This window comes from Bombus terrestris, chromosome 7, assembly GCF_910591885.1.
Source record: "Bombus terrestris chromosome 7, iyBomTerr1.2, whole genome shotgun sequence".
Classification (NCBI taxonomy): domain Eukaryota; kingdom Metazoa; phylum Arthropoda; class Insecta; order Hymenoptera; family Apidae; genus Bombus; species Bombus terrestris.
Genome location: NC_063275.1, coordinates 2,093,948 through 2,120,733, shown reverse-complemented (window position 1 = coordinate 2,120,733; position 26,786 = coordinate 2,093,948). Strand labels below are relative to the sequence as shown.

Below are 26,786 nucleotides of genomic sequence, written 5' to 3'. Positions count from 1 at the left end.
ATTATAATTATACATATATTATACATTAATATTATAATTAATATAAAAGATATATTTTGTTCAACATCGTGATCTCTTGTTATAAAAGTTTTATCCGGTTATCGTAATTGCATGCTTCTTCCAACTTTATTTGTCTAACTTGTCGATGAATGTACCCTTATTAAGGCAGTTTAGTAGTACCGGTTTCGATTTATCATTCGAGTAATTGCAAAATAGTTGACAAACTAGTTTCAATCACTAGATTCATTTTCGAACATATCAAACTTTTATAAACTAAGAAATAAAATATATTTTTTCACAAATGTTGATATTACAATTTAACAACTCTACCAATGATTATACGCCTTTCACTTTTTCATAACATTCTTTCCACAAATACGAATACACACACATACAACTAATAACTTCTTTGATAAAATGCAACAGAAATATAAATAAAAGAATTTGGATTTTGTTTCTTCTAATTTGCATTACGCCGTTGAATGCAAGATTACAAATGTTAGGTGTATACGGAAATAACAGCTGTAAATTAACAACGCATACACATTATGAACGTAAAGCTAGCGAGTATTATTATCGTATACACCTAGTAGTTTTGAGCTGGTATATATGTTGTCCGTGATGATTGTAGTTGCCGACTGTATATGTCGCTGCTGAGGTACCGCCATTATTCTTCTAATTTGATGCGTAGAAGAAAAATAGGACTACGGGCGCCGGGAATCGAACCCGGGTCCCGAACGTTCGAAACCTAAGGCGTTAACAACTGCGCTACCGTGTCCGTTGTTAGTTAATGTCGAGTGCCGCCACAGCTTCCTCTGCATGACCAACCATATAAACCATAATAAAAATACGTTTATTGTGCAATCCTAATCTGCACGTTAAATCGTAAAACGTATTTATTTTTATGAAATTTAATTTCTTTACAAAGAAATAAAATACTTGATAAACACATGCTGACTTGATTAATGTTTATCTTTCGGAACCACGGTAGGTGGTGTAACCAAATGGACTCAGAAGCACCGGTATGTGATAGTGACCAGCAGGGTTTTTTACATCAAAAACAATCTCGATAAACGGATACATTGTTTCTATCCTTCTTAGCGTAAAATATTTATCAACGTCGAAGTGAATCTTGTAACGTCCAGCTGTGAAATTAATTTTCATGTTATCCACCAAGTCTACGCATCGACCATTCGGGCTCGTATTACTGGAACAAAGGAAGATAGATTTTGCGTACTTTATTATAGAATTAATAGATTCTGGGGTGATAAATGCAAAAAATATTTGACTTCAGTATTATACCTTTCATTTAAAAAAGTCCACCTTCCATCCATTAACTTATAAAGGCTAACTTGCAAACCTCCAATGGGTAAACCTTTACTAGTGTCCACAACGTGAGTTGAAATACGAGGTTTTTTAATTGTTGGACTATTAACGGTTTTTAAAAGTACATGCTAGAAGAACCATAATGTTTAAATATTGATAAGGCAAGAAATGCCATTAATTTGCAAATACCAAAAATCGACGTACTCTTTTCGGACTTTGATAACTAGTACTTGCTACATCTAACTGATCCTTGTTTATCTGAGCACCTTTCGCGGCATCCTCTGCTTGATTAGCTACAATTGTAGTTTTTTTATCAGCCATTACCAACGTAGGAAATTTACCCTTTAATTTACTCAGCACATACTGAGCACCAGGTTGGAATGTACCACCTGTCAAAGTCAGAGTTTTTCCACCCGTCGTCAAAGTAATCGTTTTACTTTGCGCAGGTGCAATGGGGATTGTATTCACTGGCTGAAGCACACCGATGGTGTTAGTACTAGGTGCGACCGAGGAACTAATTTGATAAGCTGTACCTAAAATAGGTAACGGACACGCCACCATTATTCCTGAATCTCCTTGCTGTTTGCATTCATCTTGCTAAAACATCATTTATAACTATATTTTACTTGAACCTTTTGTTATAATATCATTTATAATATATCTTTTATATTGTTATATACATTTACCAATAATTTTGCAGATTTTCTATCTAATTTATTGTCGCCTCGTCGAACCGCTCTTCCATTTTCGCGTGATTCCTTTGACGATTCTTTACTAGAATCTTCAGTATCAGGAAGAATCGATACAACTTGCATATCTGAATTACTTTGATCTTCTGATTCTACAACTATTTCCATTTGTACAGTTTCATGATTATCACTTTCTTCCAAATATTCACTCTGCATATGATCCATAGCTTCTGTCAAGGAATCCTCGCAGTTCTCCTAAATTAATGTAATTAGATCACAATAATGTGAAATATTCATGAATTTAATTTATAAAACGTTTATTCCATACAAATAAACGAATCACTCACCACCCTCTCTATCTTAATCTTTTTTATCGAATGCTTAACATCTTCGTCATCAGAAGGCATCTGCATATCTTCTACATCGTCTTCTTCCTCTTCTTCTTCATCCTCAGCTTCAGCACCAACATCTTCGATTGGATCTTTAATCTGAGCTTCATCCAGCTCATCATCTGTTTCTAATCTCTCAACAACATATTCCACCTCATCTTCATTTTCTTCTACTTCAGTTTGAGTGTGTTCAATAGCCTAATAAAAAAATGTTTTAATTAATTTTGATTTAATATTGCTTACCGTAATGTATCCCTTTATAACATAAATATAATTTAATTTTATGTAATTTATTCAAGCAGTATAAAGCTAATTACAAATGGAAAGAATATAAACCTCAATTTCCTCGACTTCTTCTATTTCAACCTCTTCTATCGCGTTTGCCTTTCGAGCTGCAGCCTTCTTCTTTTCTTCCGCTTCGTGTGACAAAGCGGATCGTTGATGCTTCATCGTACATGTATGTTTTAACAAAGAAAGTCGGTGCGCATGGAGATTTTTCTTGCAATACAGACAATAAGCTCGTGTTGATTGGAACGGCACGGACGTCAACCATCCTATGGTAAAATATCATGTTAAATATTTCTTTGTTTGTTATTTTAAGCGCACTGTTCTCTCCTTCGAAAGGCTACGAAACATTCCGCCGAATACACCGTGTTACTAAACACATTTTAACTGTATGGTAACATCGAACCGAAGATTGACTTGGTACTTTTACTGGTAACTTATTAACGCTATGATTCGCTCAACGAATCGAGTCAGTCAAGGTAAATATAACTACATAAACACATTCTAGGGAAAACAGGGCCGTCGCATTTATAATCTCGAGATATTATAAAATGAAAAATCACTTTCTTATATATTTATACAGCTACTATTCTTAAGTCTTCTGTAACATGTAGAAAACTATCGTGGTCAATTCGCATACATTTAAATTTCATCTTTTAGTACATTATAAAATTTAGTCTTCTTAAAAATGGATAATATAATCATTCAATTCTTATTTCAGAAACTTCCGTGGTAGGTAACTCCTGGTAGATGCAGTTATTTTTACTATCTCTATAAGAACTCTTTCGATACTGTTACTCTTTAGTTCTTTTTTATAGATATTTCATATAACGTTCTTTCTATTTGAACTCATATAATTTCACTTGCTTTTTCCAATTAGCGATATCTGAAAGAATTAGAAAGTAGCAAAAAGGATTGTATATCTTGCAGAATACACAATCAAAGCACTGTTTATTTTGTATTGTGTTTTATATAAATTGATGTATCCAATATATCTCAGTACAAAAATTATAGAGCTCTAAATTTTCTTAAAAGAAAATAAAATTGCGCCAAAAAATATTCCAGGAACTAAAGGAAAGATATAAAATTTAAATATGCACAGAGGATGTGACAGTTTTTCTTCTACTATATCTTATACTATATCGAAAGCATAGACAAAAGCATCTATCCGCTAAAAAATCAACGTGGTCGACAGAGCCAGGCGCGTTCCGTGTATGCGGGAGGAATTACGGTTTATTTTGAATAATTAAAATTGACTAGGTAGGTATTCTTTTATTCACATTTCTTTTGTTATTGAAACAATCATAATAAACCCAGACAATAAAAGCTGTAAAATGAAATGTTACATATTTCTTAAATTAAGAAAGATAAAAAATTATAAGTTTAGTAATAACCTCCGATACAATAGTAGTAAGGAAATACGTATAAGCAAGAAATTTTATATTGAAAGAGATTATTATCACAAAAATATTAAAAATATTCTCTTAAATAATAAATGCTATTATAAACGAAATATTTATTGAGAAGAGTATATAACTTTTATACGCAAAAGTGAAATTTTACAATTACACTTGATTTGTTTATATGATCGGGTGCAAATGACCCTTACTCCTGTCAGCTACGTGGATTTTTTAGGCTTCACTCAATGGGCAATTTCCCCTAGCGAGTGTCCAGGTCTGTTTATATGACCGTGGAAAAGACTTAAAAGATTAATGTTTAGAAAAGCAATTTTCTATTTTGTAATATATTGATATTGTATAACCGACCCTGTTTCCCCTAGAGTTTGATCACGTGGTTTTATTTATCTCGATTGATTCGACTCGTTCAATGGGCTAGTCATATGTCGCGTACGTAACACATTGAATTTTCTCATTTTTACAAAAAAATCTTGCGTCAAGTGAGAGTTATTTAAATATGGACGAATTTGACCAGCTATGCTATATATATATAAACGATTATATTTAAATTTTACAAAGATTGATAATGCGTAATTCGAAATAGTGATACACGATAGTTATATACACTTCTAAGTATACTATAATAAGAAAATAAGATACAAGAAGAATATTGTGGCGAATTGAAGATGTTATAAATCGTAATAAGTATCTACCGCTGATGAAATCAAAGGAAAACAAAGTCAATTGTATTATTGCACATGACAATGATTTCCTCTAAAAATAATTAACCGCTACTAATCAAAAACATTATTGCTTAATACTGTGACGAACCGACGGAGCTATGATTATTAAATACATATGAAGATATTCACCGTGGCACAATACGTTAAAATATGTGTTGAAGTGTTGAAGAAACGTATTCGTTTTAACCGATAACATGCTATTTCAAAATAAGCAATAAACAATAACGAAAAGTACCTTTAAAATCGGGCATTTGTTCCCATTCTTTGCGATACCGTTGCGTATAGACACGCGTCTTGGCATGGCTGATTTTGCCTGTCGGAGTAAGACGCTGGCCCGTCGCCGTTAGTAGATTGGCGTGTAAGCCCGTCTCACTGGTCGTAATCATTGTCGGTTGTCTCTTCTCCATTCCTTCCGAACGAAGACCGATTCGAAATCGCCCGGATCTCAAAATACCCAAAATCGTAACACGAAATCACTAAATAGTTTTTTCCACGATGCAAGGGAGAGGGGGCACGCGGTAAGCACCGAGATCTTCGCCTAGCCTAGTATTCAAGTTAACTCCCTAGCAATGGCGGACAACTGCAACGCTGCAACGATGCAAGCTCCTAACCCCCTCTGCTCTTCACCATTTTGCTGCCAACGACGCAACTTACACTACCGTATAAACCTCACTTGCGCCCCATCCTCTCTTCTTTTCTTTCAACCATAAAAATTTGATTTTACGTCTTTCAAATATTTCGATGATCGTTTCTAGTGAATATTTAAACTATATTTACTTTAATTCATATAACATGCACACTTGTACGACTAAAATAACTTTTTGTTATGTATTATTTGTTATTACAAAACCGACGTCTATCTTTATTGACATATTAATTATACTTCAAATACGTTGAATTCAAACGACAAAAAAGTAAAGAAACAAAAAGTTGTCTCACTTATAAGAGATAGTTATTTTAATAATTTAATGTATATTAATTACTATAACATATATTTAATTTTGTAATAATTAAATATGACGTTCCCCAATGTAATTTTTTTTATTACATTTACAACTTTATTACTAATTTTATCATACATTATTTTACTTCTTCGTGTAGCATATTATTGGCTGCTCATTTTCTATCTACGATACTGGTTTCAGTAAAATGTACGGAACCATTGGTCAAATCAATATGCGCGCGCATGTCGATATGTATTCCATATTAGGCGGAAAGATATTAATTCGTTAAATCTGGTTAAATATAGAAAATATACAAACACTTCACCTTAAGAAAGAGTCATAAAATATTTTTTATATATTTATTGTATAAATCATATCGTTTAAAATGAAATAATATGAAATTAAATAAAAAGTAATTTTACATGGAGACTTTAGAACGCCATCTAGATGGCCCTGAATTAATGAATCAATAATAGCGCCCTCTTTACAATAGACTTGCAGATTGAAAATATCTAAATTAGGGGAAACCTTTGAGATAGGTTCAAAAACTACAAAAATTACAAAATTCTCAAGAACTTAGTAATTAATCTAGTACAATATTTTATATAAGTTCTATTTAATTTATTTTACTCTTTCCAATAGCCTTAAAGAAGATAAATTACTGCTAATTAAAATTACTGGACAGTTTTAATATAAAACTTCAAAACGTTTTGATATTCTTTGCTAGTTTCATTTTTGTATTAAGGTACGCCTATATTAGTACATATATGTCGTTGAAAATTTAGTACACTAGTGAAATCTGATATCCTTTTATCATGATTTATTTTCAAATATAAAAATTCATTGATATTTAATTCTATGAATAGATGATCTAGTTATTATGTTTATATATAACTATAAACACAATTAATGTAAATAAATACATTCAGTACATGAAATATTCTAGGAACAAAAATTTGTTTAACAAGATATATCTATTTCAGTACAATGAAATAATAAAAATATGAGATAGAAGTTTTCATTAGAAGATAGATGATACATGATCTATAAATAATATTAAATAAAATGGAGTGTACATGTGTGTGTGGTAAGATAAATATTGATACATTACATTATTTTAACAATTATTGAACTAATTTCCTTTTCTAATGAAAAATATGTGTAAAGATAAATCAAATGGGAAATATGTTAAGCAAATGAATATCTACAGATATGGATTATATATACTTTCTTTATAAAAGGAATAAAAAAGAATAAGAACAAAAAATATAAGGAATTATTTGATAAGGGAAACTAATTGTACATCAATTATTTAATAGATAAGCAAATAATGAAACCATTATAACTTACATGATTTATTATTTCCTCTCACTAATTTATTATTTTGTATACATATAGTTATCTTTAAAATACAGATGTACTTAGAAGACAACTAATATATTATATATAATATAGCATAAGAGTGTTCATGGCCAAGATGGAGGTTCTCCGGGTTTTAATTCTCTTCCAAATAAAGCTGATTTATCACGATAGTCACTCATAAATAACCCAGAGCTATAGTTGTAAAGTTGGCGAGAAGTAAATATTACACATAAAAGACCAACAGTTGCTATAGCTTGTTGTGTAATTGGTGATAATGGTGACATTCTAAATGTTTGATTTTAATTTCCCCTCTGCAGCTAATTGTTTCTTCCACAAATATGTATGTCTCAAATCTGCACAAATAGCAAGTATAGTACAGGACGGGATGAATGTTACAAACCAGTATTTCCTAAGAACTTGAAAGACTCTGGCTATCTCCATTAAACTAAAAAATAAACATTGAAAATAATATTTTGTCCATTAGGTATACAATTATATTCATAATATCTCTTATGATATGATAAAAATAAATAAGAAAGAGTACTTAACAAAAAGCAAGTTTTGAGAATAATTTAATAAGTATGATGAATTTTAAAGATGAAACCAAAATCGCTACACACATTATTAAAATCAAGTATGGAATAATGTAAAAGAATAAAATATGAACACAAAAGTAATAATAAATTTTTACCTTTTTGGAGACTGATATGTATGCTTCGCAACTATGCACACTAATATGATGTAATCACGTAAAATACAGCTGACTGTATTGACTTCAATCTTCCTTCTAAGCCACTACTAACGATAAAAAATATCAATGTTAGCATATTTTTTTTAAATGTATATAATTGTAATAGTATATCAGTTGAATAAATGTTTTAAATATATACTTATGATTAATAGATTACAAATATACTTTAAGATGTCAGCAGCATGAACACAGCAACTTCATTTGCGATGTAATACAAACTTAATATTACAGATGAAATACGCAAAAGATTAATGACTCTATAGAATTTCAAGGAATAATTATGCTTTTAGAAAACGTTATTACCGTTTCATAATACCAGATTGTTCATAAAATTACGTGACTAATGTAAACAATCCTTGCACAAAGATTCTTGTAAATTTATAAAAAACTTACATAACGTAATGTATTGGCACTATTTAGAAAGAGGTCTCTAGTGTCTCGAGATTGTGTGATACGAAAATGTCAAAATGCATGGAATTATTAAATCTATTAATCTATCTTATATTTCATACTTTGTGTTAGCATTATTATGATTATTATCTTATGAGAAATTTTGCGGGAATTTATTCAATTTTGAAATTTATGTAAATAAAACTGTTCTATTGAGATAAAATATTTCTCTCAAAGAAAGTGATTGGTGTTTGAGTTATTAAATGTACGATGAAAATTCTTTGTTGAAAGATAAATATTAATAAACTACCGTTTTACTTACCATAATTAAATAAAGAGTGCAAATATTATTTGTATTTTGAATATTTTATATAGTAAATTTAGTATATAGATTTTATGAACTTTACACATCAAGTTTTGTACATAAATATCTGCCTTATTTATTGTTCAATTAAGAAACTTTTCAGAACAAAGTTACAGTATTGCAAGGGTCACATGTAACGATGGAAATATCTTTCTTCCATGGTCATTTTTCTGCAAAATTTCAAGGTCATCACCAATTTTTTAAAATAGAATCTTATATTTATTTTTCGATATGCTTGTAGAGCATGAATAAACAAACTCGGCGACCTTAATGACCATACTGTTACAGTTATTTAATCTTGAGATATTTGCGTCGAAATTATATTTTTTTCAATTATAATTAGTCTGAATTATAATTATTGCATCTGAATATTATATACATTAGATATATATAATATTTAATTATGTTTAATCGATATGTGGCAAAATTAGAAAATTCAAATTCTAGAGCTCTATTTAAGAAAACACTGATGACTTGAAATCTTGTAAAAAAGAAATAATCATGAGAAGAAGCTAGTTCCATCGTTACATGCGGTAGTGTAACTTTGTCTTGAGAGGCTTTTCATATAACAATAAATAAAGCAGATATTTAGGTGATCCTATTTAGTTGTATGCTCTATATAAGAAACTAAAAAATAAAAATCGTTGTCATTCCTTCTTAAATTCTTTTTATTAATATGAACTTATGTTAACATGAACTTATATTTATTAATATTATTTGTAATTCATTAAGTTAGAAGCTGTAACATTTTCTTGTTGTATTCAAATACTATATTTAAATATGACAAGCATTTAGCATTATCATTGGATTATGATAACATGTAATTTAATTAAATAAGTAAAATACTGTTTGTACGTTTTTTTAGTATGTGGTAAAATATAAAGAAATTTTATGATTTTATTTTCTTATTTAGAAATATCCCGATCATGTTCGCAGTACATTTGAGTTATAGCATTTTTCATAAAAATATTTTATAATTTATAAATCAATGAATTAAGATATTATATCAATGTTTTTAATTATGATATATATATGACATCACGGAGTACGTTTATAGTTCTAATAATATTACATAATAATACGAAACAAAAGTATTAATAATAATATCTTTTTTTAATTCTGAACACTGCTTATATTTATTACTTATGTACAATATTTCATGTACGGTACTATAAACACATTATTATACCCAAAAATTTCCAAAGCAAACAAAATTTCTTAGACAATTAGAAAACAGATCACAAAATTTTGTTTCAGAAAATTATATACATATTATTGAAAATACAAATTACTCAAAATTTCGATCCTTGCAATTTAATACTATATTTTTTTGGAAGATCATTTTGAGAAAACATTATAGTTACTGAGTTTTACTAAAGTTTCTTCTCTGGAATGCAAATGAAAGTACATTCGTCATTGAAATAGTTCACTACATTACATGTGTATACATTGGATGAGCACTACCATCAACGTAATAAAAATACATAATTTTCTTTCTTGTTTATATCGCATCGTTGCACGAGCAAACGTTTAATCAAACAATAGGCACTGCACGTAAGTACCTTTGCCTTATCGAACGAAGAAGCAAAAGCACCAGTTTTTTTTTATTAAATATTATTATTTACGGTGATTCCTTTTAAGCAGCCTCGTATCAGTATCACTTAAAACATTACAATATATGTATGTATGTGTATATGTATGTATGTACATTCACATATATACACACACATCAGCATGTAATACTTTTGTGAGAACAGGTATCAGGCGACCAAGTTAGATTTTCTTGGCATTCGTCGATTTTGTACAAATTGTACTTTATCTACTTCATCATGCTAATATATTATACCAAATTTGCAACACGAAGGATGTGTGACAATTTAATTAATTTTTAAAACCTAAAGAAATTTTTAATAACAATGTCCATTAAGAAAATCTGGAAAATTGTATTTCACGAAGTTGTATTTATAATTGAACTTTGGCGATCCGAGAACATAGACATATACATCAAGTAATAAACTATTCATAGTTGAGCGTCGGTTAGTCTTTTACTTTTCAATCCATAGTTATACCCTGCTATGAGTTGTTACCCAGGCGCCAACGCAATGAAGCACAATTAATGTGATCTAATGAAAATATAGGGACGTAATATATATTCTGATCATTCGTACAAATTTATACTTGATATGACTTTTTGTTGTTCTATTGCAATACCATACTCAACAAATAATTTTTCATTTGGTATCTGTTGACGATAATACAGCTTCCGATGATACATTTTTTAAGTTACATGGGATTTTATAATCGCTTGAAGATTTTTCATTTTGTACCGTAGCAGTCGCAACTTCCGTATTCTTTACGTTCCCTTCACACTTGATTTCTCTAAAGTTTGTAAATATATGTTATATATTTTACATTATATTTTTAAATATGCAATACTTTTAAATATATAAATACTTTTTATTTACCTGCTATCTACAATTTCACTTGGATTTGCATTTTTATCAGCAGTACAACCAGAATATAAATTACTCTCTGTACTTTGATGATTTATATTTGTTTCTATATATGAAGCGGTACTATCAACTGAATCTCCAATTTTCATGTCACCTGCTCCAATAGCTTCTAGAGTTGCTTTGCTTCCCAATGCAGTATCCATTTTATTCTCCACTGTTATATTCGACGTTTCCTTTTTACCATCATCACTCAATTTATTATCTATTATCACAGTATTCTCCATGTTAAGAGTGTCTTCAAAGTTATCAAAATTTGCCCAACCAGTGGATTCAACTGGTTCTGATGGTACAACGTCCCATGGATTCACCTCAGGAAGTGTAGTATTGGTCGGTAATGGTTCCGTTGAACCCCAAGCTGAGATAACATATGTTAATGCAGCAGTGTCGTAAATTTAAAAATTAAGTGTTGAGAATTTTTGTATTTGAAACTGATGGCGAATTGAACATTTATTTCGTAAAATAAAATAAAAACTGAAAGTAATTATGAAAGTTAATTCATACACTCCGTAGAATCAATTTCCATATGCATGTCTCGTGTATCTTCATCGTCTTCATCGGATGAATTAGAATCATCATGTTGCTGTTTTGTTGGCCAGTCACGTTTATCTACAACCGTCTGAAAAGTGAGTTCTCCTTCATCGCCCCATTCGACTACTGTGTTACAATCCTCTAGATCGGCCTTTTGCTTTTGCTGACATATCTATATAAAATCGTTAGAAGTTAAAGCTTGAAATATTCATGAACAAATTTTATTAACGTAACTTATACCTTATTGAACATATCTTCCCTTTTGTCTAGATCTTCTTCGCTGATAGTAAAGCTCATCGTTGTTAATTGATCAACTGAATTACTATAATAACATTTATAAAAAAGAAGAGATATTGCGAAGATATGTATAGCTTCATATTATGTTCATTTATTATAGTACTATTTTCCTAATTTTTCTTTAATTATTTTGCAACATAGAACTTTGTAATCATGAACATATATACAAATACAATTATAATAATTATCAACAATAAAGTGTTAGTAGTAGAGTATATATTTTTACTTACTGAAGAGCGTCATCGCCATCATTAAATTGATTATCGTGGAATCCAAAATTTTCAGGAAATTGTGATGTCATATGTTGCCCCAGATAATTGGTGTAAAACTATTTGTATAATACACAATAATACTATGTTGTATAATATTATGAAAAATAATAAAATATTATAACTCACAAATAAACTTTCTTAATCTATAATAATCTATTCATTTTATGTACATTTTCTGCAACCTTTCTTTTTATTGTCTATATTTACTTTACATAAAAATATGTTATACTAACCTGTTCGACTCGTTGAACCTGAAGAAATTCTTCTTGGGGATAAGAACTATATTCGTCTGGATTTTCACCGGAGCTTGTCATGGATGCTTGAGGTTTTCCACCCTAGAAATTCGAATTATAACTTAAGCAATGATGGACAATTCTAATATTAATAGAAAGATAAATGATATTTATCTAATAATTTATATACGTACCAAAAGAATTTGATGTGTTTTATTAATTTTTGTCAATTCAACATTCACAAAATTATCCCATTTATTAAAACACTCGGATGACAAATTATCTTTCAAGAATTTATCTAAATTTTCATTTTTTTCACATTGATTAACAATGTTATTTGCAATGTTTATTAAATGACCCATGTATCCTTGCTTATTTTCAATTTCTTTATTTCTAAAACATAAAAACGTCCGTTTTTTATTAAGATTGGCGTATTACTGTAAAATATAAACTTATGCAATATTCTTTTACAATTACTATTTAACATACTGTTTACTGTCATTTTTGTCCCATGCTTCCAAAATTCGATCTATTAATCTGCATTTGTTAAATATCTAAAAATTAATATAATTACATTAATCAAAAATATTTATACTTATAATATATCATAAAAAAAATATTTTGAATCTTATTCATTGCAATACTTACATTAACATAAATAATGTCATTTGTATCTTTAAAATCACAATTAATAGCTAAAGCCAAGCAAAATTGTACTTGAGTATGTAGAAAATTGTTCCACATATATTTAAAAAATAAATCCTTAAAAAGAGTAAAATTAATTTCTTATTCATCTTTAATATTATAAAACATTGAATTTTGAATGATTATTAAATTCACTTACAAGTAACGTTTGGAATGTTCCTAATTCTACTAAGGCTTCATAAACCTTTACATTTTCAGTTGCCATTAATGTTGTAAACAACTTTGCAACATATAAACGCGTAATACCAACTGGACATTCTAACACACCTGTAGTTGTCTTAACAGGAGGTTTCTGTAGTGTGAAGATATGATTGTAAAAAATTATATTAAATAAAATAATTTTTTGGATGCATTGCAAAGATACTTAGTTTTTATAAAAATATTAAACAATATTATAAGCCATATACATTTGTTTAGAGAAAGCGTGTAATATTAATATAATATTTACATAAGGTGGATCGAGTAGAAGTTTATGAAGCTGTTCTAGGTAAGGTAAAGTAGCATTTGATATTTTTATACGTTCTTCACTGTCTGTGATCTCATCTTCTATACCATTTCCTTGAACACTATCCTCATTTCTTCCACTGAAATTTCAAACATAGCTGTTAATAAGATATGTAAACTTTCTTGCAAGAGGTTAAAAATTCTTTAAATAATTTACATCCTTACTTGTTAGCTTTTGGTAAAAGTGTAAGAAGTACCTGAATTCCACCAAGAATACTACTTTCTAGTTTTTCTCCAGTTAAAATAGTCTCTAGTAACAGGCTTACTGTATCTGCTCTGTAATAAAAAATATAATTTAAATATCTTAAATTGTCTTCATATCTCCATTATTTATACTTACGACTCAAGAGTATTTAAAATAGGATCCGGACCAGTACGTGCTGTAGATGTACGTTGATATTCTCTTGCAGCAGTGATCATATCACAAAGTAATTGTGCAGCATTTGCATGTTTACTTGGTTCAGAGTTTGGGGACAATAATTTTACCACTCTTTGCACTAATTGTTGACTATCCAACCACTGTTAAATAAATAAAAAATAAGTACATAAAATTTTAAACACAACAGTATAGTCAAATACAATAAAACAAAACAAAATACTTAAATTTTGCATATAATTAACTACAATATTAAAGATAAAAATTTTAAACTTCTTACATTTAATATATTTTGCCGCATATTTCCTTCAACCTGACTAACAAGTTTCAGTATTAAGTCCATAATTGCAGATGTCTCTAAATGTTGCAAAAGCAGATCGACACATGTTTGACGACTTTTCAAAAACTCTAAAAGCTGCAAACAAGTGAACTGATACGAATACCAGTTCTGGTGGAGAAGATGGAAATATGGGATTTGAAAGTTCAGGTTATGATCAAGGAATAAAAGAAAGATAATTTGATATTTAATACTTATAATGCAATTATACTTTAATTACAAAAAGTGTTATTATGTAAAACTACTTTCTATATTGTTTTATATATTCAATTTTAATAAATTTAGTACATTAATTTATAATCACCTGAACAGTTTTGTGACCAATAAGTACTCCAATAGTCTTGCTAAAAAATGATGCCAAAAGAGGATTTAATGGTTGGTCTGTATCAATAAAAGAATAAAGTTTTGCCAACAATGCTTCGTTGCCTAAAATACAATGAATTTTTATGAAAATTCTTTTTGATATTTAACATTATATATTTCTTACATCACAGAGAAAAATTAAATTGTTATAAGTTTATTCAAATAGGTTTATTCAAACCTGCTAATTTTTCATTTAAGACTGGAACATCACATGTTAGTAGCTCACAAGCTACATTTGGATATTTATAGCGCCATCGTTCTTCTATATCTGTTGATGGTTCTCTAGTTGTAATTGTTATTAGCTCTTCCATTACATCAGATCTTATAAGACTATAAATAATATTATATTACGATATGTATATCATTTAATATTTATAGAAATGTGTTTTAATCTTACTTACTAATCTATAAGTTTTTTATTTTGGCTTTTACATTCTTGTAGTATATCCTCTTCATCCATCAATTCATGTAACGTAACATCCTAAAATTATAGACAAAATTAAATTTAATTTCTTTAATATTAGCATAAAAATAAATATTTAATAAACTGAAATGTAGATTATTACAAGACATCATTATTCCTTTTATAGGCTATAAAAGTATCAAAACCATAACCAAGATAGTTTAAGTATTATATGAAATGATTTACTAAATTATTGTAGAAGAAACAAGGTTAAAAGAAAATATATAAATATCTATCAACATAATAGTAAATATTTAAATCTTATGACAGTTGTTAAACATAATATTGCTTTTTAAGAAAGCACTAGTCATTTCCTTTATCAGATGTTACATACTGTCATAAAAAATTTAATGTTTTGCAACATTTCTGAAAAATTATTAATATATTTTACAAATTTTTATCAATGAAAAATACTGAAACTACATGAAAGAAATAATAGCATACAAGAAAATAAATAACAGACATAATGTTGAGTTAAGTAAAATAATGAAATAAGATAGAAATATAAGAGTAAAATGTATATTACATTCGTGGCTTGGATTCTCGACAAATTTTTTTTAATGTACAAAATTTAAATCATGATGAAAAACAGTTTTATCTGAAAAAAGACTTCTTTACCTCTTTGTTAAGAAGAGCCTCGATATTAGGGGATGACACGTAATTATTTGCCCAAAACATGATGCGACCACGTACCTCGCCTTACTCGACCACGATACAATTAATCAGATGTGAAAATAATCACAACATTGAAGTGGCCACTAAAAAAATAATGTAATGCTTCGCGGGACAGAGAGCCAACTAACATTGCATGAACGTATTAGAACGGTAACAATACCGTGAATAATTGCAACAACAATCTCACAGCGTCACTGTGAGGAATACAATAATAGAATTTTTTTTTAAATAATATGAGCTTCAAAATATCACTTTTTCTTCGAAAAGTAAAAATTCTTATTAAGAATTGTTTCAACTTTGACGTTTGCTGCAGAAGCACATACTTGTGATCGACTTTTAACCGAAGAAACGTAACTCATTTCAGAACATTTAGTTTCATGAACAAAATTTAAGCGCGGTTTCCATTGTGAATAGATACTATATTATTTTTTTAAATTTATATATTAAAAAAGAAAATTTAATGAATATAAATAAATTATATTTCAATCACGACAAGTTTATATATTTATATACATATATGCATGTATCTATATACAGTAGAAATACAGTGGTGGTAAAAAATCGAATAATTATATTTTAAAAAAATCATAAAATAATGTTAATAAAAAATAATGTATGATTTTGTGACATTCTAGATAAATATATGTACTTATATATGTAAAATAGAGGTGAAAATAAAATTAAATTTTACTTTTCGGGTTTAAGAATTATTGTTTTTATTTGCAATCTTGTAGTTTTTAATGTGTAGAATCTGAAAATCTGAAAAAAATTCCACATACCCAAGTCGGATTCTACTCGCCGAAAACTATAAGATTGCAAATAAAAATTCAATAATTTTTGGACCGCTAAAATAAAATTTGCCTATAAAGAGAGTAAAATTTAACTTATATATATTGGCTACAATTTTTTAATACACATTTTCAGAAAAATCTGATTAATTTTTCTGACTAATAAAAAAACTACTAACTATCCTCTTGGTGCAAAATTTAGACAAGTTTTGTATACTACTACAAGTTATGTACTACACAAATACATACGTATTTTGATGTATGTAGAGGTGCAAAGCATGTAGAGGTTGAGGCGTTCAGACACGTGTATTAATGTTGTGTACGTCACTATAAGTGCTTCCTACTCTTCAAAAAACTTATCATATAAGATGGGTAGAAAAGATAAAAACAAAAAAAAGATAAGTGGTGGTGCAAAAACTGCACTTAAAACTGAAAAAAAGCTGAATGCTAAACAAAAAAGAGAATTGGCTACACTTGGTGAGGTTAGGAAAATGTATACATAAATATAAGAAATTATAGCATATTTATAAAGCTTCTAAACATTTCTAAAAAAGTCAGATTTTGCACCGAAATATATTTGATTTAGTTTAAGAGAAAAATATTTTTATTGTATGTCATCCCTATTTAACATGTAATTATAGTCTTAATATAATTTATTATCCAAATATTATAAATGTGATTCATAATGCATAATTCATAGTGAAGAAATGATATTGATTTATTGTCATATATTCCAGGAAGATATAGAGAATGTGATTGCTCAAATTGAAAAAGAAGAAACTAAAAGACAACGTGTTATTGAAAAAACAGTAGATCCACCATCTAGACGTGTAAACTTTACTTTAACAGCACATCCTTTCAAAGATGAACTTGTTATGCTTGGTGGAGAATTTCATGATGGACGAACAGTAAATTAAAAAGTTTTATATGTTGATATAAGATTTTATAAATAATGATGTCTACTTCTCTTGTATATTTCATATTTATCTGCAGACGTTTGTTTATGGAGATATGTTTATATATAATATAAACAAAAATGAGTGGACGATCATTAAAGCACCTGGTGCTCCTCCTCCACGTTGTGGTCATCAAGCTGTAACTACAAGTGCAAATAAAGGAGAACTATGGGTATTTGGTGGTGAATTTTCAAGTCCTTCGGAATCACAATTTTATCACTATAGAGATTTATGGGTTTACCGATTTGGAGAGAAAAAGTGGGAAAAAGTTTTGTATGTTGACCATATTTTTTAAATATTTTGCAAGTCAAGATTTTCAGTTGCTTATCTCCTTTAATTTCCTTTTAAGATCTTCTGGTGGGCCATCAGCCAGAAGTGGCCACAGAATGGCACATATAAAAAAACAGTTGATAGTATTTGGTGGATTTCATGATAACTTAAGGAATTATAAATATTACAATGATGTACATATATTTAATCTTGAAACATATGTGTGGCACAAAATTGATGTAATAGGTAAAATCTTAATAAATAAAAAGTGTAGTTTAAAAGCAGATTATTATATTAACATATCTTGTATGAATCAGGTACTCCACCATTTCCAAGATCTGGGTGTATATTGCTACCAACACCTGACAATAAACTTCTTGTATATGGTGGTTATAGTAAAGAAAGAATAAAAAAAGATGTTGATAAAGGCTGCATTCATAGTGACATGTTCTTATTGACTCCTGAGAGTAAGCAACTTTTTATATAAAATGTTTCATATATTAAAATTTTAAATAATATTAAATATTATGTCACAGAGAATGATCAGTCAGGTTTAAAATGGAAGTGGGTGCCTGTAAAACAATCAGGAGTTAAAATATCACCACGATGTAGTACACCTGCCACTTTGGTTCAACCAAATTTGGCTTACTTATTTGGTGGAGTTTTTGATGAAGAAGATAATGAAGAGGAACTTCGTGGAACATTTTACAATGACTTAGTAGCTTTAGATCTAGAAAAATTTCAATGGCACATAGGTAAATATATTAATTAATATAAAACTTCTCCTGATAGAATAATAGAATAAATATAGTACTGTTTACCATCAGTAACACTGAATGGAAAAAGAGATATAACTACACGACGTCGAAGAAGAAAATTGAAGGAAGATGATGGGCAAGAAAATGATATCGAAATGGGAGATGACAATGATATGGATACGCAAGAACCACTCCCTATTCCTGTTGAATCTAAAGTTATTGATGATGATGGAATCTTCACAGTTACAATAGGATCAACACAAATATCTACTATTGATACAAAAGAAAACATATATAAAGATATGTTTGTTCCACCCTCAAGAATGAATTCTGGATTAGTTGTAAAGCACAATATCTTATATTTATATGGAGGCTTATTTGAGGATGAAAACAGACAATATACACTCAACGACTTTTATAGTTTAGGTAATAATTTATACATACGTAATTAATTTGATAAATGTTGTATATATTGTGCATTGCTGAAAAGATGACCAGCACAACAGTACAGGGATCGTTCACCGTCACGCATTGCTATGTTGTTTTGTTTATATATGTAACATTTATATATTTAATCATTTCGGCCAATACGCGTACTTATCTTTATAATTGTGCTGAGTCTATACGAGATAACCAATCAGATCCACATTCCTTACTCTAATCATCTTTTTAGTACGCACAGTACGTACAATAGAAACTTATAAAATAAAATTTGTTTCTAATTCGTTTCTTTTTATAGATTATCGTAAATTAGATGAGTGGAATACAATATTAAGGGATGATTTGTCTTCACAAATTTGGTATGATTCCAGTGATTCTAGTTCAGACAGTGAACACACAGATGATAGTGATGAAAATGAGAGTGATTCTATAGACAAGCAGATGGATGTTTGTGAAAATTAATGATTCCATTGTATTGTATAATAGAATGCCTTAAATAAATTATGTTTCAAATTATTTTTAATATTTAATCTGATTTCAATCACTAAATTTAATCCTAAAATATTTTTTAATGTAATTTATTTAAATTACATTTCTTTTAAATTATTTAGTTTTAATTCTTTTGTGTAATTGTCTCTTTCAAGATGTTCTCCTTAAATTGTTGCAGAATAGAAGAGTTCTATAAATAAAAAAAGTAATAAATATTAATCATTGTAAATGTAAAGTATATATATATATATATATAATTGTTTAAATTACCTCAGTGATAATAAACAATGTACAATCAGAACTACAATTATAAAAAACACTATTTTTATCTTCTGTATAATCATCTTTTAAGAATATAAAAATATTAAAAATTTTACTTCCACCTTTAATTAAATTTATGACATCATTATAAAATTTAAGATTTTCAAATTTGCTAGTTACAATGTGAACTGTAAATAAAAATCTTTTTTAATTTCTTCATGTATCACCATGAAAGTATATAATTTATAAATAACTACCTTCTGGATTTAATTTTTTGCTAACATTACCGATAATGCTTCTAATTTTTAATATAATATTTAAGACATCATTTATTTTTTCATCTAGGGAAACGTCTCTCCATTCATTATACTGCAATGTATATAAATTTATTGTTTTGAAACATATTAAAATGTCAATATGTTATCTCACCTGTTGTGGTACTGGATATTGTGCTTGCATTAATGACGGCACTGATAAAAATTCTGGGAATTCATTTGATAATCTTTTGTACAAATCATCAGATATATATGGAATTATAGGTGCAGATATACGTAAAAATACTTCTAAACATTTTCTTAAGCTATATGTATGACTTACATGTGCATCTATGTCTTTGCTCTTATATCCCCATTTAGTTGCTTCCTATATAGAATAAGGTCTCTAATTATATTTTAAATTATATTTCTCCATTAGTAATTACAAATTTTAATAACTATAGTATTACCAAATAAAAATCACAAAATTCATAATATAGGAATTGCTTCATCGATGCAATAGCTTTATGGAAATCTCGTTGCATAAATGAATCACTGACTATATTTATCATTAGAGATAATCTGCTTAGAATCCATTGATCAATAATTGTCATATTTGTAGGTTCTTGATACACTTGTTTGCTTGTCATCAGTAAAACATATTTGCCTGCTTGCCAAATTTTATTTAAAAAAAATTTGTTTGTTTGGCACTCCATAATATCAAACTTGATATGTTGATCTATTTAAACAAAGATATTTGTATGTATTATAATTAAAACTGTATAATAATAAGAGGAAATATTATTAATTTATATGTACTAACTTTTAATATTGTGACTACATAATGTCATACGTAACGCGTCTGCACCATGTTCTGGTATACCATTAGGAAACTGTTTATTATTTGCATTTAACATTCGTTTTAAAACAGATTCACTAATTAAACCTGTATTATAACTTTCTTTCATTTGTGCAATCAGGTCCTATTTACATCACAATATTTAAAATAAAGATACGTTTTTTTCAAATAAAACACCCATATTAATCCTTACATTTAAGGTAATACCATTGATAATATTTTCTGGAGAAACAATATTCCCAGTTGTTTTAGACATTTTCTTTCCATAAGCATCACATACAAGACCATGCAGTAAAACTTCCTGAATGAACAATTGTTATTAAAATGTTAAATGAATCTTATAAGATTATATATCAATGTTAAAAGAAATATGTGCCAAAGAATAGAAGATCTTACATTAAAAGGTATACAATTAGTCAATTCCAATCCTAGCATTACCATCCTTGCAACCCAAAAGAAAAGAATATCACTTCCCGTTTCCATTAATGTTAAAGGATAATATCTTTTAAAATCTTCTGTCTAAAAATGTCTTCTAATATAATCATATTTTACATATTATTCAATTATTATAGCTTTATACCTTCTTTGGCCATCCCATTACTGCAAACGGAAGTATAGCAGAAGAAAACCAAGTATCCAATACATCCTGATCTTTATGTAATTTTACATCTGGTCCATATTTATTTTGTACAATAGTTTTTGCATCATTTTCAGTTCTACTAATTACCCATTCAGTTTTACCTTCAACTGTAACATAATATGCAGGAATAGAATGTCCCCACCAAATTTGTCTTGAAATACACCAATCTCTAAAAGGAATATATAATTAAGAAATGAATGATATTATCAATCTTTTCTATATATTGTTTATATCTTTTTTGTACCTGTTATTATTGAGATAATCATACCACGGTTTTTCATAAGTATTAGGTATTATTTTTAAATGCCCCTGTTCCACAGCTTGTAGCGCCTTCTGAGCCATACTTTCACATTTAATAAACCATTGTTCTTTGAGTAAGTATTCTATGACATCATGAGATCGTGAACACAATGGCACGTACATCTCGTGATCACTGATACTGTTTAGAATACCTTTATTTGACAATTCGTTTAAAACTTTCTCTCGAGCAATAAATCTTGGCAAACCCTAAAATTTGTAATAAAAAAGAGTTACAATAAAGGAATTTACTATATTAAAACGAAGTTTGTAAAAAATGCAATTATTTAAATAAAAGATAAATGTACTTTAAATTGTTTGCCTATTCCTGTTATATTTCCATATTCATCAATAACTTCAATAATTTCTAATTGATGATTCATTGCAATCTGGTAATCTAAAGGATCATGCGCTGGTGTTACTTTTACTGCACCTAAAAGAATTATTTTTATAACAATGTACTATTCTGACTAATAAAAGTTTGAAATAATTAAAATGTAATTACCTGTGCCATATTGTCTGTCAACTAAAGGATCAGAAATAACAGGAATGTATGTTTCTCTTAAAGTATGCCAAACTTGATGCCCAATATATTTTGTGTATCTTTCATCATCTGGATGAACAGCAATTGCTACATCTCCAAAAAGAGTTTCTGGTCTAGTAGTTGCTACTACTATCTTATCTTCTAAGAAAACAAAAATTGAAACAAATTTTCTTACAAATGGATTACATACAATATGGTAGTATTATATTTGAATGATTATACTTGAATCTTTCACTGGATAAGCTATATATGCTATTTCACCAAATGTAATCATTTTCTTGTATCCTGGAACTTGGAGCTGTGTCTTTTTAGTAATGTATAAGTGTTCTACCTCAATATCCGATATTGTACTACGTAGAGTAGGGGACCAATTTATCAAATCTTTCTTCCTATATAATAAATTTCGATTGTTCAATATGACAAGTGCTTCTATCACAGCAACATTATGATCCTGAAATTTCAAATATAAAAGAATACTTTGCTTGTTTAACATTTCAGATACCTTTTATGGAAAAATTCCTATTATACCTTACTCATTGTAAAGTATTCTTTAGACCAATCTAAACTAGCACCCAAAGCTTCTAATTGAGATTTTATATTATTTTGTTTTTCATTTTTCCACTGCCAAACAAATGACAGAAACTGTTCTTTTCCTATATCTGACTTACTGATACCCTTTACTTTAAAAAGATATTTTTCTATCATCATTTGTGTTGCAATTCCAGCATGATCAAAACCTGGTATCCATATTACAGGATGTCCCTTCATTCTATACCTAAATGCAAATTACCTTCTGAATTGTTATTTGATTTAACATTTAAATAATTAATAATTTTTGTAAAGATACCATCTTGCTAATATATCTTGAATTGTAACAGTTAATGCATGTCCTAAATGCAATGTTCCAGTTATATTAGGGGGAGGTAAAAGCATTTTCAATGCTGCTTTTTCATTATTTTTAATAGTAAAATGATTATTGTCTTTCCAAATCTGATACCATTCATGTTCACTCTTTTTACTATTAAAAGTTTTTGGAAAATCTATAAAGAGGCATCGTAATGATAAACTTTATATAGACATTACTTTTTTTTTAACATTTTGATGAACGAAAAATGTAAATACCTGATAACTGTTGAGTAGAGAACTTATTGCAGCAATATTTATAATAGGACTTAACGTGTAATGAAGTATTACATTGTATGATTTTCATTATATATTAAATATATGTCATATATTTCTCCTTTTATTTTATACGTTTAAAAAAACATAACCAATAATGCAAGTAACATCAAATCATTCATTCACTGTAATCATAAATGTTAATGGTTGTCATTAGTTAGATATAATTGGATTTATGTTTATTACAGAATAAGATTTATTGTAAATTTTTATTTAAAATTCAGATATTTTTATGTTGTTTTGAATTAATAGCTTTATATTAGGTTAGCTCCTCTTAATAGTTTTCAGTAATATGATACTGTTCATTAATTTCTTTTTATCAAATGAGCTATTATATTATACTATTAAATAAATAATCCTTTTTTAAAAATAGAAAATTAAATAATTTTTAATTGTTGTATGTATTATTTAATGTATATATTATGTATAAATAATTTCTCTATAAATATTACGTTTCTTCTACAAATTTTTATAAAAGATTTAAATTAAATTTAAATGTACTTATATACATGTCTCCTTAAAATAAAATTTTACTAATCGTATGGTAAATATATGTATATTTATACAAACGTGACTTGCACTATATCAATTTTTGACATGAATGATAAAAAATATTTTGTTAAATATTCACTTATATCTTTTATTTCCTATTTAATTATTAGTCATTCTTAATAATGAATTGTATGTAAATACGTAGATAAAATAATAAATCATAAAATACAGAGAAAAGCATTTTTTATTTAACGTTAATTTAACAGAGTATTAATTCACATTTGTTTGGTACATAATTAAAAGTTGATTTGTAATTCAAAATAACATAATATTACATCAGAGATTACATTGAATACATAAAATTTCTTAATTTCTGATTAGATGCCTTTAAGTACAAATTTTGTAGTTATAATGAATATTTTATATAACAATGAAATATTTTTAAATAATAACTGGTTTCTATTGTTTATTCTGTTTTTATAGGATCTATACATTATTATCTGAGTCGCTTATAAAAAAGTTGCAGAATGGGATACTGATATGATTATTCGAAAGTTTACGCCAATAACAAAACCGAACTTGGTTGGCTCCCTCTGTTTTATAATTTTAATCTTATCTCAATCGTTGTATCCTGTTTGCTTCCACTTCTATTTCATAACTGTAAGTCCAAGATCCAAATGACGCGTATCAATTCATTTAGCTGGTACTAGCTGTTACTAACGGGTATTAGTTGAGACTTAACTAATATTTACAATTGAAGTGTTGCGTGTATCGTTCTGTGATACATTTGTTAACATTTTCCTAAATAATGAACGTAAGTATTAATGGTATTATCTCTATATACATTAATATTAATTATTATTACGAATATAAATTCATGTAGCATAAGAAATCATGCGGAATCTTTTCATTTCTTATGGTATTAACACTTGTATAACGCTTAACGTACGATGTTGAATTGTTTTGCATACTTGTTATTTTGTACTAATGTTAATGTCATTGTTTATGATTAATAAAAACTGGACTTTGTTTAATTTCAAAAAGCTTGTTATATTTTTTCATAAAATTTATTCTTTTCAAGATAATGCCTATTATCTTGAAAAGATAGAAAAATTAGATAATTAAAAAATGTGTTACAATAAGCATTCCGTGTATTTCCTAAAATGCAATAAAGATAATTAGTTTAAAAATGATTAGTTTTTGTTTGAATGAATATCTTATATTCATTAATTAATGTATTATACATATAATGTTATATGGTAGAGGAAAATATTTATATGTAAGAAATAAGAAACTTTTATATATTTATAATTATATGTATATATTTTAGGGATTAGTTGCTCTTGTAACTGGTGGTGCATCTGGATTGGGACTTGGTGTTGTACGAAGATTTATAAAAGAAGGTGCTAAAGTAGCTATTGCTGATTTACCAAAATCTAAAGGAAATGAAATTGCTGATGAACTTGGAGCGTCTGCTGTCTTTACACCAATGGATGTATGTATGAAATAAGTATCATAAATATTATTATTGCTATTAATAGTAATAGTATTAAAAATTATATAAACAATCTATAGTAATAAAATTTTTCAGTTTGTATATTAATAGCAAAATACATTAAAGAGACTCAATTAAGGAAATTTAGAATTATACATATTAACATAATATATTTTTTCTTAGATTATAACATATTTATATTAGAACTAATAGTTTCTTAGGAATGTAAAACTTTATAGTATTAATTGTATACTGCAATTAATAGTAATAGTAACCATTATGAATTGACATTGAATGTTATTAAATTACTTATTAATTAAATATCTGTTGTATATAATTTGATATTATAAATATATAACTTTTGCAAAAGAAATTTTTATATTAATAGATAGTTTGCAACTTTGTTTTACAGGTAACATCAGCAGATGATGTAAACGATGCTTTATCTATAATACGTAAGAAGTTCAAAAGATTGGATGTCGTAGTAAATGCAGCAGGAATAGCCTGTGCCCACAAAATATATAATCATAATAAAGATCTTCCACACAATATTGAGAATTTTGAAAATGTGATTAAAGTAAATGTTACTGGAACATTTAATGTCATTAGATTATCTGTACCACTGATATATAAGAATACACCAGATGAAGATGGACAACGGGGAGTGATAATTAACACAGCAAGCGTTGCAGCATTTGAAGGACAAATGGGTCAGGTAGCATATTCTGCGAGCAAAGGTGCGATTGTTGGTATGACTTTGCCACTATCTCGTGACCTATCTAGTATTGGTATTCGTGTTGCTACAATCGCACCTGGATTATTTGATACACCAATGCTGGGAAGTTTACCAGAGAAAGTACGTTTGTATTTAAAGAAAACAGTACCATTTCCAAGCAGATTGGGTAATCCTGATGAATATGCTAAGCTTGCACAACATATTGTTGAAAATCATCTCTTAAATGGAGAAGTGATAAGATTAGATGGTGCTCTCAGAATGCAACCGTGAATACAATTTTTTGTATACCTTTATATTGTTTATATGAACATGGAACATGGATAAAGGATTTTCAGAACGTGGATATCGTAAATAAAAGTTAAATAAAATCAGACAAAAATATATAAAAAATGAATAAAACCGTTAATTTTTTTACATGCAA

At 28.1% G+C, this 26,786-nt stretch overlaps 5 protein-coding genes and 3 long non-coding RNA genes across 16 annotated transcripts; 4 read left to right on the top strand and 4 right to left on the bottom strand.

The window, feature by feature from the left end:
* Window positions 1-269: 269 nt before the first annotated feature.
* Window positions 270-5,393, bottom strand: LOC100642808. Of its 3 annotated transcripts, none has more exons than XM_012309761.3 (8): window positions 5,065-5,393; window positions 2,741-2,958; window positions 2,363-2,602; window positions 2,013-2,270; window positions 1,531-1,923; window positions 1,303-1,454; window positions 959-1,207; window positions 270-815 (listed from the first exon to the last, which is right to left on the bottom strand). In XM_012309761.3, exons 1-7 carry the CDS (start codon window positions 5,234-5,236, stop codon window positions 970-972), a joined length of 1,671 nt encoding a protein of 556 aa, XP_012165151.1. In that variant the 5' UTR covers window positions 5,237-5,393; the 3' UTR covers window positions 270-815; window positions 959-969. The 3 variants fall into 3 exon arrangements, with proteins under 3 accessions (XP_012165151.1, XP_012165152.1, XP_003396470.1); XM_012309762.3 differs by having other exon boundaries at window positions 270-1,207; window positions 1,531-1,619; window positions 1,716-1,923; window positions 5,065-5,392; XM_003396422.4 differs by having other exon boundaries at window positions 270-1,207; window positions 5,065-5,392.
* Window positions 2,952-3,700, top strand: LOC125385416. Its single transcript, XR_007224667.1, has 2 exons — window positions 2,952-3,168; window positions 3,411-3,700. It is a non-coding gene; the product is annotated as an uncharacterized LOC125385416 (long non-coding RNA).
* Window positions 5,394-5,437: 44 nt separating the features above from the next.
* LOC125385413 lies at window positions 5,438-7,259 on the top strand. The gene is made up of 2 exons (XR_007224664.1): window positions 5,438-6,518; window positions 6,757-7,259. It is a non-coding gene; the product is annotated as an uncharacterized LOC125385413 (long non-coding RNA).
* Window positions 7,260-7,277: 18 nt separating this feature from the next.
* On the bottom strand, window positions 7,278-8,617 carry LOC105665867. The gene is made up of 3 exons (XR_007224656.1): window positions 8,599-8,617; window positions 7,827-7,930; window positions 7,278-7,580 (listed from the first exon to the last, which is right to left on the bottom strand). It is a non-coding gene; the product is annotated as an uncharacterized LOC105665867 (long non-coding RNA).
* A 1,364-nt stretch (window positions 8,618-9,981) lies between these two features.
* On the bottom strand, window positions 9,982-16,261 carry LOC100642284 (serine/threonine-protein phosphatase 6 regulatory subunit 3). 4 transcript variants are annotated; one of them, XM_012309754.3, is made up of 19 exons: window positions 15,850-16,261; window positions 15,170-15,249; window positions 14,947-15,098; window positions 14,710-14,831; window positions 14,349-14,516; window positions 14,033-14,211; window positions 13,858-13,968; window positions 13,637-13,772; window positions 13,328-13,480; window positions 13,132-13,245; window positions 12,973-13,037; window positions 12,678-12,876; window positions 12,484-12,585; window positions 12,209-12,306; window positions 11,922-12,003; window positions 11,655-11,853; window positions 11,106-11,508; window positions 10,852-11,019; window positions 9,982-10,763 (listed from the first exon to the last, which is right to left on the bottom strand). In XM_012309754.3, exons 1-18 carry the CDS (start codon window positions 15,907-15,909, stop codon window positions 10,872-10,874), a joined length of 2,571 nt encoding a protein of 856 aa, XP_012165144.1. In that variant the 5' UTR covers window positions 15,910-16,261; the 3' UTR covers window positions 9,982-10,763; window positions 10,852-10,871. The 4 variants fall into 4 exon arrangements, with proteins under 4 accessions (XP_012165144.1, XP_012165145.1, XP_012165146.1 ...); XM_012309755.3 differs by having other exon boundaries at window positions 10,857-11,019; XM_012309756.3 differs by having other exon boundaries at window positions 10,862-11,019.
* A 702-nt stretch (window positions 16,262-16,963) lies between these two features.
* LOC100652313 (kelch domain-containing protein 4) lies at window positions 16,964-19,635 on the top strand. Of its 3 annotated transcripts, none has more exons than XM_003396420.4 (8): window positions 16,964-17,176; window positions 17,432-17,602; window positions 17,688-17,923; window positions 18,000-18,166; window positions 18,238-18,387; window positions 18,457-18,675; window positions 18,748-19,104; window positions 19,418-19,635. In XM_003396420.4, the coding sequence occupies exons 1-8, from the start codon at window positions 17,063-17,065 to the stop codon at window positions 19,579-19,581; spliced, it is 1,578 nt and encodes a 525-aa protein (XP_003396468.1). In that variant the 5' UTR covers window positions 16,964-17,062; the 3' UTR covers window positions 19,582-19,635. The 3 variants fall into 3 exon arrangements, with proteins under 3 accessions (XP_003396468.1, XP_048263306.1, XP_012165147.1); XM_048407349.1 differs by having other exon boundaries at window positions 16,993-17,013; XM_012309757.3 differs by lacking the exon at window positions 16,964-17,176 and adding an exon at window positions 17,183-17,325.
* A 46-nt stretch (window positions 19,636-19,681) lies between these two features.
* Window positions 19,682-23,962, bottom strand: LOC100652193 (valine--tRNA ligase, mitochondrial). 2 transcript variants are annotated; one of them, XM_012309758.3, is made up of 16 exons: window positions 23,586-23,962; window positions 23,311-23,503; window positions 22,992-23,238; window positions 22,686-22,914; window positions 22,425-22,604; window positions 22,228-22,352; window positions 21,867-22,129; window positions 21,563-21,791; window positions 21,379-21,501; window positions 21,176-21,283; window positions 20,947-21,106; window positions 20,594-20,862; window positions 20,299-20,511; window positions 20,127-20,238; window positions 19,879-20,057; window positions 19,682-19,798 (listed from the first exon to the last, which is right to left on the bottom strand). In XM_012309758.3, the coding sequence occupies exons 1-16, from the start codon at window positions 23,671-23,673 to the stop codon at window positions 19,733-19,735; spliced, it is 2,784 nt and encodes a 927-aa protein (XP_012165148.2). In that variant the 5' UTR covers window positions 23,674-23,962; the 3' UTR covers window positions 19,682-19,732. The 2 variants fall into 2 exon arrangements, with proteins under 2 accessions (XP_012165148.2, XP_048263293.1); XM_048407336.1 differs by lacking the exons at window positions 19,682-19,798; window positions 19,879-20,057 and having other exon boundaries at window positions 20,184-20,238; window positions 20,299-20,351; window positions 20,467-20,511; window positions 23,586-23,960.
* Window positions 23,963-24,568: 606 nt separating this feature from the next.
* On the top strand, window positions 24,569-26,786 carry LOC100652075 (3-hydroxyacyl-CoA dehydrogenase type-2). The gene is made up of 3 exons (XM_003396418.4): window positions 24,569-24,948; window positions 25,465-25,629; window positions 26,042-26,786. The coding sequence occupies exons 1-3, from the start codon at window positions 24,943-24,945 to the stop codon at window positions 26,633-26,635; spliced, it is 765 nt and encodes a 254-aa protein (XP_003396466.1). The 5' UTR covers window positions 24,569-24,942; the 3' UTR covers window positions 26,636-26,786.

Bases quoted from the DNA above. Each gene is read 5' to 3' on its own strand.
- LOC100642808 (XM_012309761.3), bottom strand. From the start codon at position 5,236: ATGGAGAAGAGACAACCGACAATGATTACGACCAGTGAGACGGGCTTA. The intron at 1,924-2,012 runs GTAAATGTATAT...ATGATGTTTTAG, and splicing joins GAAAATCTGCAAAATTATTG to CAAGATGAATGCAAACAGCA. The intron at 1,208-1,302 runs GTATAATACTGA...CCTTTGTTCCAG, and splicing joins TGGACTTTTTTAAATGAAAG to TAATACGAGCCCGAATGGTC.
- LOC100642284 (XM_012309754.3), bottom strand. From the start codon at position 15,909: ATGTTTTGGGCAAATAATTACGTGTCATCCCCTAATATCGAGGCTCTT. The intron at 13,038-13,131 runs GTAAGTATTGCA...ATTAATTTTTAG, and splicing joins ATGACATTATTTATGTTAAT to ATATTTAACAAATGCAGATT. The intron at 12,307-12,483 runs GTTAGTATAACA...TTATACAAATAG, and splicing joins AGGTTCAACGAGTCGAACAG to TTTTACACCAATTATCTGGG.
- LOC100652313 (XM_003396420.4), top strand. From the start codon at position 17,063: ATGGGTAGAAAAGATAAAAACAAAAAAAAGATAAGTGGTGGTGCAAAA. The intron at 17,177-17,431 runs GTTAGGAAAATG...CATATATTCCAG, and splicing joins AATTGGCTACACTTGGTGAG to GAAGATATAGAGAATGTGAT. The intron at 18,676-18,747 runs GTAAATATATTA...GTTTACCATCAG, and splicing joins AAAATTTCAATGGCACATAG to TAACACTGAATGGAAAAAGA.
- LOC100652193 (XM_012309758.3), bottom strand. From the start codon at position 23,673: ATGAAAATCATACAATGTAATACTTCATTACACGTTAAGTCCTATTAT. The intron at 21,107-21,175 runs GTAAGGATTAAT...TGATGTAAATAG, and splicing joins TCAATGGTATTACCTTAAAT to GACCTGATTGCACAAATGAA. The intron at 20,512-20,593 runs GTAATACTATAG...TATTCTATATAG, and splicing joins AATTTTGTGATTTTTATTTG to GAAGCAACTAAATGGGGATA.
- LOC100652075 (XM_003396418.4), top strand. The intron at 25,630-26,041 runs GTATGTATGAAA...TTTGTTTTACAG, and splicing joins CTGTCTTTACACCAATGGAT to GTAACATCAGCAGATGATGT.